Source organism: Trachemys scripta, chromosome 3 (assembly GCF_013100865.1).
Source record: "Trachemys scripta elegans isolate TJP31775 chromosome 3, CAS_Tse_1.0, whole genome shotgun sequence".
Lineage (NCBI taxonomy): Eukaryota > Metazoa > Chordata > Testudines > Emydidae > Trachemys > Trachemys scripta.
The window spans coordinates 122,953,610-122,965,076 of NC_048300.1; the positions used below are offsets into that span (position 1 = coordinate 122,953,610).

Sequence of the window (11,467 nt, forward strand, 5' to 3'; positions counted from 1 at the left end):
TAATTCCAGTGTCTTTATAAAGACACTAATTTTTAGTGTCTAGCAGTTAGGAATTTAAGCTTCCAGGCTTATCTTTTGGCAGCGTTGTGCAGGTTTCCTTTGAGGATGAGGACTGAGAGGTCAAATATGGAGTGATCATTTTGTGAAAAGCATTCACCCATGGGTGATAGGGTATTTTTGTCATATAATTTTTCTGTGAGAGTTCATTTGAGAGCATAGTGAATGTCTGGTTTCACCCACAAAGCTCTTATTGGGGCATTTAGCGCACTGGATGAGGTATACCATGCCATGTGATAGGCATGTGTAAGACCCATGGATCTTGAAAAGTGTGTTGGGGGGCAGAGGAGGTACTGATTATTGTAGCAGTGGAGATATGACTGCAGGTATTATGTGCGTTATGGCAGGGTCAGAAGAGGGGGTGCAGGAAAGATTCCTTTCAGGATGTGACCACCCTAAAGGGTGGGTTGTAATTGCTTAATAATACCCCATGTATGTTCCAGTGTGGGGTAGTGGGTGACCACTATGGGTATCAAGTATCAGAGGGGTAGCCGTGTTAGTCTGGATCTGAAAAAAGCAGAGAGTCCTGGGGCACCTTTAAGACTAACAGATGTATTGGAGCATAAGCTTTCGTGGGTGAATGCCCACTTCGTCAGATGCATGATAAGACATGCATCCGATGAAGTGGACATTCACCCACGAAAGCTTATGCTCCAATACATCTATTAGTCTTAAAGGTGCCACAGGACTCTCTGTAACTATGGGTATGGAGTCAAAGAGGTTTTTTTCCCTGTATTGAAGTACACTCTCAGGGTATTTGGATGGCCCGTTCCATGATGCAATCTTCTCCTCTGGTGGAGTGGCCTTGTTTGAAGGCAGTTTTAAGTGTGTATCACAGACTTTCTTCTTGGAGCATATTCTGTGATATGTACAGCCAGGACTTCGGATAACAGATTTTTTGGTGTGTTTGGGGTGGTTTCTGGATCTGTAAATATGTGTTAACTACTTATGCTAAACAATCTGTTCCAACATGTATTTAGCTGCGACACTCTGAGTATCCTTCCCAGACCTGAAGAAGAGCTCTTTGTATCTTGAAAACTTGTCTCTTTCACCAACAGAAGTTGGTACAATAAAAAAATATTACCTCACCTACTTTGTGTCTCTAATATTCTAGGACCAACCTTTGCTATGGTGACATTGTAAACACTAGAGCATGTATAATTTTACTTGACAGATTCCTTACCTGATCAGAAACTGTGTTTCCTGACAGCATGTGCAAACTAATGTATAAATCTTAGTGTAGTAATTATTTTACAAGAACAGAATATACAATATAATGATAATGTACGAGTTAAGAGGCTTTCTTCCTGGGATCAGTGTCTCAAGTCTTAAATCTGTGCGTCTATGTTGAGATCATTTGGTTGGGTGAAACAAGGAGGATTAAGATTCATAACTGACCATTTTAAATGGCTTCACTTTTACAAATCCAAATTCTGTAGCTTAATTTTGACTATTCAATGGACCCATTGTAAAATTTATTTATAATATCTATTTCTAGGGCTTATGTAAAATGGCTGCTGTTTCATGGGAAATATACTGGACAGAAGATTTTTTTTTAAATATTTCTTTTGCAGACTTTTTTCATTCCCAAATGAAATGAGCTGATAGTATTGTTTAGGTTCCAAATGACAAGTAGCTCAATTAATAAAACACTGCACGGAATTTGCCATGAAGAGAAGCTCTGCTCTGAACAATGTAAGAGAACAGAGGTGAAATATGAGTAATAGAAAAGCTCACAGTGCTGCTTCCTGCCACAATCTAGATGTAGATGAATTACTTCCCCCCCTTATGATTCTTACACCCCAGCTCTGAATTCATGTAAAATCCTCGATGTTGCAAGAATGCATGTAGCAACTTTATGCACCTGATTAATCCCAATGAATAAGATTATTTGTGAGCATGTTTGCAGTGTGAGGGTAAAAGTTCACACTAGAAATTAAAATATGCTATTCAGTTTTCATCGGAGCACAAAAAGTAGTCTTTCTTAAATCTCTCTCATACACCAAAAAAATATGGAATCCAAAAACCAAAAGTCATATCATTACAACCAGGTATTTTCATACTATGTTTCCACAATACCTCTTGAACCCCCTTGAAAAAAAATCACAAGTAGCCTTTAACATGCAATATTAATTCAAACAACATAAATTAGAAGCACAAAATGTTGTGATTATTAAAAAAGGCAACAATATAAGCAATAAGGCTTTGTATTTCTCAGTCTTGGAAGATTTTTTTTAAAAAAAGTGTTGGTGAAAATTAAGAGTTTCAGTTGCAGTAGTTTAGTGATGGTCCTTAATCTTCTAACTGTGTAAATTATGATTCAACAGGATACCAATACTCAAGCAAAAAGTTTACTGTCTCAGTGGTTTATAGGACTTAACCATAGCTTTGCATTCTGGTCACAAAAAAAAAAAAAAAAAAAAAAAAAAAAAAGACATTAATCGTCTTCATTTATTGGTTGCTGTTTTTAGCAGGTAAATACAAGAGCCTTAGCAACACTGAGCTTTAGAAAGCTACACAGTACCTGATTAAGCTTTTTAGCCTCTTTACAGAATACCCTCTGTCAAGCGCACTAAACGTAGAATACACTATTTCCTCTCTAAAATGTTACAGTTAAAAGTGTATCGCTGAAGTCATATTTGAAAATATCATTTCAGTAAGAGATTTTTTTGTTTTACATTTCCCTCCTGAGTTGTGTACATCTGAGCGGATATTGGTATCTCATAATTTATTCTGGAGATAGCTGAAGACCAAATATGTGTCTGACCTAACAAAGCTCCCCAGCATTTTATTTTATTAACAGGGTTCTTAATCAAGTAAAATTGAAAATAAAAAGTTCTGCTAGTTCATATGGCCTCTTCCATAATATGTACAAATACATTTATGACACTTACGTATATGTAAAACATGAGCAACAAACTACTGATCACTTCCTGTAAAACCATGAGCACCCACAACTTCAACTGAAGTCACTGCAAACAGAGTGAAGAGCGCCTCACAGGAGGCACTCAGCATCTTCCAGGATCAAGCCCATACTTAAAGAAAAATAGCTTAAAAAAAAAAAAAACAGCAAAACAGCTGCTGTAGGTTTACCAAGCATTTGTGACTGTGTAATTTTAGCTTACATGTTAAAAATATTATAAGAGAAATGTTATTTATTGAATATCTGATACACAACTACAACAAAATTCACATGCACAGAAAAAAAGCTGAGGGCCATAACCTCAGCTGGTATAGTCTCATTCTGCCCTAGGTATTCATATCCTTTACATTGGTGGTCCAAATTCACAAGGCAAAATATAAAAAAAATTAGTACTTCTAAGTAAGGAAACATCGGGAAATCATGTTTAATGGCTCTAAAGGTCAATCTATTAAATCTCAAATATTATTCTTCTAGGGCTACAAAAAAGTTCAACTTTTTTTTAAAAAGCACTGTCCAGTGATGCATAAAGAAATGAAAAAAGGGAAACAGAGAAATTGGATGATTTCTGCTTGTGTGAACTTCACATCTGCAAATGCAAGTAAGTGTTGTAAGCAAAGAAAAACAGGAACAGAAAAATGAATTGAGAAGAGATTTAAAAATATTGTACCTGCTTTGCTTCCTGATTTATTCCAGCCAGTGCTGCTTGGATTTGATGAAGCCCTGTCACCGTTTTTAATTTGGTCACTAAAAAAAAAAAAAAAAAAAAATCTGCTAAAGGACAATAACCAAAATATTTCCTTCTCCAAATGCAATACATAAAAGAACACTGTACACTATAAGTGAATATATTTTTACAGTTTCCAGTTAAATTATTTTGCCCATTCATATAACTCAAATCTATTTAAATATAAAACTTTCCATGACATTTAAAAAGGAAAACTACAAAAACAATGACACATTTACACCACAAGATGTCACTATTATGGAATGCAAAAACTGATGTGTTTCTATATGCAGACATAAAAATGAAAGCCGAAGAAACAGACACATCACACAGATCTAGTTTTTATTGTTATCAAACTAAATTTGGACTCGTTTAATTTTAAAACTTGTAAATTCAGCATTTTACAGATCCTTAGTACAGAGAATATGATAAACTGTTTTGATAAACACAAATCACTATGTGCTAAAAAATTTTATTGAATATAATAGCATTCTACAAAGACAAGGGGGACGACTTAGTTGATCAACATTCCTCAGTGAAAAAGTTCTAATTTCCAAGTCTCTGAGAGAGCTATTGCTCATTGCATATAATGACTGTTCTTGTTGTCCATATACTACTGTAACCGCACCACCTAGCCCCTGGTTTGTAAAGCAATTTTGAACATAACAGTTATCCTGGGTCAGACCAATGGTCCATCTAGCCTGGCATCCTATCTTCCAACAGTGGCCATTGCCAGGTGCTTCAAAGGGAATAAACCGAACATGCAGTCATTGAGTGATCCCCTATGAGGGACGTATTGCCTGCCGCTTCCAGCGGCTCCTATTGGCCTGGAGCTGGGAGCCGCGATCGGCCGAACCTGCGGACGCAGCAGGTAAACAAACCAGCCCAGCCCGCCAGGGGCTTTCCCTGTACAAGTGGCGGAACAAGTTTAGGAACCACTGTTATAGACCTTTATCATATCCCCCCTTAGTAGTCTCTTTTCTAAGCTGAAAAGTCCCAGTCTTTTTGCATAATGCTATTCTTTGATGTGTAAAAAGTCCTATTCATTATGTGATCAGTTTTTGTTTGGACAAAAAGGAAACTAATGCATGATTTCAGAATCTGTGTTCTGTTGTGTTTACCATAACTATCTACATGCCACAATTGCATGGATATTTAAGAACCCAAGTCCCATTAAAAAAAGGGAAAGTTTTTCTTCTTTAGATTCTTATTTATTTATCAACGAAGACATCATAGTCAAGGTGGAGTACGTCTATGGTTTCTCTTTTCAGGATGCACTTAAGTTAACACATTTTGTTCCAACTATAGCTCACATACTGATACAATTCATCCCCTTAAATTTCCTTCATATAGAGAATAGAAATGTGCTAACAATGCTATTGAAAAGATCTTATCCGTTAATTTGACTTCTCTAAGGTTTAAAGTTAAACACTTATTTAAGTATTTTGCTGGATTGAGGTCTAAACCCCGTCAGGCCAGATAGTAGATAAAAGTCACCCTGTCAAACAGATGAAGACAGAATAAAAAACAAAACTTTTGTAAGTTTACTTCCCTACAAAGTAGGCTGGACTGGCTGACTCTGCTTGATTAGAAACCTTCCAGGAAATTATGTTATAGTGGAGCACCGGTTCCACGTTAGTTAAGTTTTAGCAGAATTTTCTATTTAAAGGATGACTTTTCCAGGGGCATGTCTACACTACAAACTTAAGTCAACCTATGCTAGGTCGACTTACAGCCACCGCAGTCATTACTGCCATGGCTGATGTCCACACTGCCCTCCTTCTGTCAGTGGTGAATGTCCTCACCAGCAGCACTTCCACTAACTGAAGAGGGGGAGCATGGGGAGCTGAGAGCTCTGCCGGGAGCAGGGGGCAGCCACCTGGGCTTCTTGACTCCCTGAACAAGGGAGCAGGAAGCAGGGACAGGGGGCAGCCAGAGCCCACTACCAACACCAGGCTTTTTTGTCAATTTCATGGCTCCAGCATGGAGCCCTGAAATTGACAAGAATGGCAGCCAACAGCTGATGCGAGTAACGCAGTGTCTACATAGACACTGCATCACCTTAACTACACCAACATAAGCCCTGCACCTCTCCTGAAGGTGGAGTTATGTCGGCGTAGTAGAGCACTTACATTGGCGGGAGCAAGGCTGTTGTGTGTAAACGGACAGAGTTAGGTTGATATAAGAGGCCTTATGTCAACCTAACTGTGTAGTATAGACCAGGGCTAGGTGCTCTAAAATCCTCATGCTTACTCGGATTCTCTTGAAATTTGCTGTGCCTCATAAGTGTGCTAGGTAGGGTTAGGCGACCACATTTATGATCAATTGAGCATGGGGTTCCAAGGTACAACCCTCCCTCCAAACTCCACCATTTTACAAAATCAACAGGTTATAAAAATTTTTTCCACATACCTGGGGCTCAGACCATGATGCTAATCGTCTCCCAATTAAGCTCAGTCTTTCCAAGGCCACAGAAGACGAATGCCTTGAAATGATGCCCTGGCCCGGGGGAAATCTCCACAGGTTCCAAAAAGTCCATTGCATGAGTGCCATTCCCCACAGTCCTGGAGACCAAGTGTTTAGGGGCACCATAGCGCCTGAGGCTCTCTCAGGCATATGGAGCAGTGCAGGCGGGCCTGACAGTGGGGAAAGAACTTTGGACTTCGATGAGCTGGGGTGTGGAGACTCAGGTGGTGCCAACCCGCTCAGTGCTGGCGAATGGCATCACAGAGAAGTCTGAGCCAAGGCTACCATAGGGGGTTTTCCCCTAAAGGGTGGCCGTGGTGCCGCGCGAAAGCTGCAGGATGGCTCTCTGCCACTCATTGGTACTGGTGGTGCCAAGTCCTGAATCTCTGGGCACCCTGGGACTGGAAGAGTGAGCAGGCCTCTCGCAGCCGCAAATGCCTCTGGCGTTGATGGTACCACGAACTGACTGGTACGCTGTCTGCTGGAGGATGGCACTTCCCATGCCAGAGTTAGCAGAGCTGGCGGGAGTACTAAGGCTGACAGAGGGCCTGCTGCAGTACCGGGGAGGGAGAGCAGCCCGACACAGGTCTCGCTCTACCCTGATCCTCTTGCCTGCTTCCTTTCGGCACTGGGGAATGACTTCTCCTGATGCTTATTCTTATGCACCAGGAAGGAGGATCAGTGACGGGACTCTCAACTGGCGGAAGGAGCACTCTACATCAAAGCTGAGGTGCTTGGTGCCCAGTCTAAGTGCAGCTCCGACATTGGTCTTAGGGCTGTCTCCATGAGGAGGACCTTCAACCTCGCCTCCTGGTCTTTCTTGGTGTGGGGTTTGAAGTCCTTGCAGACCTGGCAACAGTCTTTCCTATGAGCTTCCCCTAAACACACGAGACAGCTCGAGTGTGGATTGCTCAAGGGCATTGACTTGCCACATACAGGGCTTGAAGCCTGGTGAATGAGGCATACCCTGGCCGCACGGATCAGACAAGCCTCTCCAACTAAGTGCGGAGGCATCCAAAACTCACTAACTACTAAAACTACTACTAACAAACTAACTATATACACGAAAAAAAGAGAAGGAAAACCACTGGGATAAATTGCCTGAACAACGAGGGAAGTTCCAGCAACTGTCACGGGCAGTAAGAAGGAACTGAAGGGGGAGTGAAGCCCCCTTATGCCAGTAGTATGAGCGCAGAGATCACTGGAGTTGACTCAACGGATACCACTGCCTATACCAGAGGGTTTAGAGAAAGGTAAAAGAAATTGTGTACTCATGGACATTTACAAAATAGCTTATTCATATGAGAAGTTTCTTCCTAATTCCAAGCAGTTAATGATTAGTTTATGCCAAGAGATGTGATATTCCTCATATCACCCATATAAAATTTTAATCCTTTTTGACTCCTGCTTCCCCCCTCTGATCCTTTACCCAGGTGAAACAACTGGACTCTGAAAATGAGCTGGGAAGCCTCCTGCCCCCACCCCCAGTTGAGACTTTGAATTGCTCAAACTGTAAGCAAAGAGCTGGGGCCATTTCCCAAACTGAAGGGAAAACAGGGAGGTAGGAAGCAGCCCAAGGGAGGCTGACCTGGAATAGCAGCCAGGATGGACTGAGCCACCCCTTGTCTCTGTCTCCTTGGGCCAAGACCCAGCAGAGAGTGAGGTCCCAGATTTCCCTACCTTTCTCCCCTCCCCCAGCTGCCTGGAGATCCCAGGAGTCTCAGGAGGACGACGAACTGTGACTTGGCCACTGCTGCCCCAACCGGGCTGCCTAGAAGAGCCATCCCAAGACTAGGACAGACATTTTGACTGAGGCCTGACCATTGGGCCTGCTGGGTCCCAGGCAAATCCCGCTACATGCCCCTACACCTCAACCAAAGACAGCCTCTACGTACATACAATTATATTACTTTGCACTTACTTGGCAACTTATTTTTCTTTTCTTATTTTACATCTGATACGTATTGTAGTTAAATATCAGTGATAATTAAATAAAAGTATAAAGAAATAAATTCTTCTTGGATATAAAAATTGTTTTTAGACCTTGAATTGCAGAATAGATTCACCAGTTACATTCACCTACAATTAAACCACAGACAAAATCCCCCCCTCCCCTCCAGTTTTCATGGCAGAACTTGACTTTGATATTCTCTTTACACATACAGAACTCCTTTGACGTTATATGGAGATCCCAAATGAAGGTAGAGCAAAGCACCAGAATCAAGATTGGTCATCTGTATCCAGAGACTGTTCCTCAATATTTTCAACTGGTAAGAGACAGCAGTACACAGACTAGCCGTGGGAGAAGGCCAATTAGGCCCCACTGGCTCCTAGATTTTGGGACACCTAACCCCTACACAAGCCACATACACAAGCTCCCTCACCAGGGGAGAGCTCATAATGGTCTCTTGTCCCTGAGGGATGATCAGAGTGAGACAAAAAAACCAAGAGCAGCAAAGAGAACATAATTCCAGGTCAGCAAAACTATTAAACCAACCTAACCATCACATTGTGATGTTAAAGTAGAAGATGGTGCTCAGAGGTTAAAATGCTCATGGCCTAGGGATGCAAGGGAAGAGACATAACAAGTAAGAATTAACTCCTCCCCCCCCCCCCCCCCCCCCAAAAAAAAAAAAAAAAAAAAAACTATAGCAAAGAGGGTTAAGAACAAAATATAATTACTGTGGGAAAGGCAGTGTAGAAGAAGAGCACATTGAATCAGCAATGGCAATAGAAACTATTGTTTGAGGCACCAGAAGAGAAAGATGGAACATAGGGGAGAGCTTGGGGGAGGGAGGGAAGGAAGGAAGATTAGATCTACACACATTTATTTAGTGTATCCTCCTGGTTAACAAAAAGAAGCACCAAATTTAGCATAAAAGCTATTTTTATTTTCAAAGCAACATGTTTGAATGGTTACCCAACAAATGAGAATCAATCTTTCCTTAGGAAAAATCTAAAAAATAGATATGCAAAACAAAAGGAAAGACATTCTCTCTTTTTATACAGAACATCTACCTCTACCTAGCCATCCATAACAACTACTGAACATTGTTTTCGATCATGTCAGCTATCCTAGGAACAAAGTGAGATGCACTATGGGTACGTCTACACTGCACAAAAGAAATCCCCAAGGCAGCAAGTCTCAGAGAGAAGTCAACTCACTCAGGCTCATGAGTAGGGCCCTATCAAATTCACACCCATGAAAAACACATCACAGACTGTGAAATCTGGTCTTTTGTGTGTTTACACCCTATGCTATACAGATTTCACCTGGGGGGTTAGGGGGAGAGAGCCCAACGTTTCTCAAATTTGGGTCCTGACCCAAAAGGGAGTTTGGGGGGGTTAGGGAAGTCGCAAGGTTATCACAAGGGATCACGGTATTGCCATGCTTACTTCTGCGCTGCCTTCAGAGCTGGGCTGCCAGAGAGCGGCAGCTCTTGGCCAGGCACAGAGCTCTGAAGGCAGCACTCCACCAGCAGCAGTGTAGAAGTAAGGGTGACAATACCATACCATGCCACCCTTACTTCTGCGCTGCTGTCTTCAGAGCTGGGTGGCCAAAGAGTGGCGGCTGCTGACTGAGAGCCCAACTCTGCAGGCAGCAGCGCAGAAGTAAAGATGGCAAATATCATACCAGGCTATCCTTACTTCTGCGCTGCTGCTGGTGATAGCTCTGCCTTCAGAGATGGGCTCCCAGCTAACAGCCACAGCTCTCCAGCTGCCCAGCTCTGAAGGCAGCACCGCCACCAGCAGCAGTGCAGAAGTAAAGGTAGCAGTACCACAACTCCCCCTACAATAACCTTGTGACGCCCCCCCACAACTCCCTTTTGGGTCAAGACCCCTGCAATTACAACACTGTGAAATTTTAGATGTAAATAGCTGAAATCATGAAATTTATGATTTTTTAAATCCTAGGACTGTGAAATTGACCAAAATGGACCGTGATTTTGGTAGGGCCCTACTAATGAGGCTTGCGCTCTGGGGCTAAAAATAGCAGTGCAGACGTTCCCACTTACGCTGGAGCCTGATTTCCACTTAGGCTGGAGCCTTGTTTCTTAGACCAACCCCTCGTCAGGTTTTAGAGCCTGGGCTCGAGCCCAAGCAGGAATGTCTACACTGCTATTTTTAGCTTTAGAGAGTGTGAGCCCCATGAATCCAGTCAGTTGACCCCAGCTGTGAGACTCACTGCCACGGTGGGTTTTTTAGGGTTTTGGTTTGGTTGCTTTTTGGTTTTTTTGTTTGGCAGTGTAGACATATCCTACAAGGATAAATCAATATTTGTAATAGGTGTTCCTAACACAAAATGGAATTACTATAACAGCTACAATAATCATGTTTTAAGATTAATATTTTCCTTTGTAAAACATAATGGAGTTGCTACAAAATTTTGTAAAAATAAGTATAAAGCAGTCTGTAATAGAATAATTATATGAACACATACTCAGTCCTGTTCTTCAATGGTTCAAATTGCTTAGCAATTAAAAAAAAAGCTACAGCAAATAATTAAAGAGATAACTGATGAATGCTAATGTCCTGAAATAATTTCAACAATTACACATTATTTGTATCAAGAGTATTGCCAGCAGGAAAGAAAGAACAGAATGAGGGGTTGGAGAGAGGCTACTGAATTAAGGAAGGAAGAAATAGTGGAACGGAAATTTAATTTTCAAAACTGGCTACCAAGTAAGGACTTTAGGCCAAGGACATTTTGTCTCATGGTCAGTTCATCCCAAAGATGAGCAAATAAAAAACAATTCCTCTATAACAGAGGTTCTCAAACTGAGCTCCATTCCAGTGGTCCACGGACAGTTCCCTCTAAGGTGCACACCTGGGTGGCCGTACATGAGAGAAGGAAGGGCCACCCACCTAATTAGTGGAGCCGTGCAGGCGTGGCTCCACTAATTAGGTGCCTGGACCCTGGAGAAGATGCATATGTAAGGTGAGGTGTTGGCCTTGGGGGAATAGGGGATAACTGGGAGGGGGCAGTGGGGTGAGAAGTGGGGGTGGAGGGGAAATTTGGGACGTGCAGGGCTGCAGCGGCCAGAGAAAGAGGCTGTTTACTGGGGAGAGACTGCCATCCTTCCCAGCCTCAGCTCTGTGGCTGCTGTGGCGGGGGAGAGAGGCAGAGACCCCCCGCTCCTTCCCAGCCTGAGCTCGGGGGCTGCCGCAGCAGGGGAGAGGACACATCCATCGCATTAGAAAGGTAAGACTACTGATATTAAAATATGAGTTGTGTGCTTTTATTTGTAGAACAACAAAAAAAAAAAAGTTTATTATTAAGCTTTTTTTTTTTTTTT

At 42.1% G+C, this 11,467-nt stretch overlaps 1 protein-coding gene across 3 annotated transcripts in view; it reads right to left on the reverse strand.

Annotated features, from left to right (window-relative positions):
• Window positions 1-11,467, reverse strand: part of ARMC2 (armadillo repeat containing 2) — a 106,582-nt gene that overhangs the window by 64,614 nt on the left and 30,501 nt on the right. For all 3 annotated transcript variants that reach the window (XM_034765910.1, XM_034765908.1, XM_034765909.1), the window contains one exon: window positions 3,648-3,724. In XM_034765910.1, coding sequence (XP_034621801.1) covers window positions 3,648-3,724 — 77 coding nt within the window. The remainder of the gene's footprint in view (window positions 1-3,647; window positions 3,725-11,467) is intronic.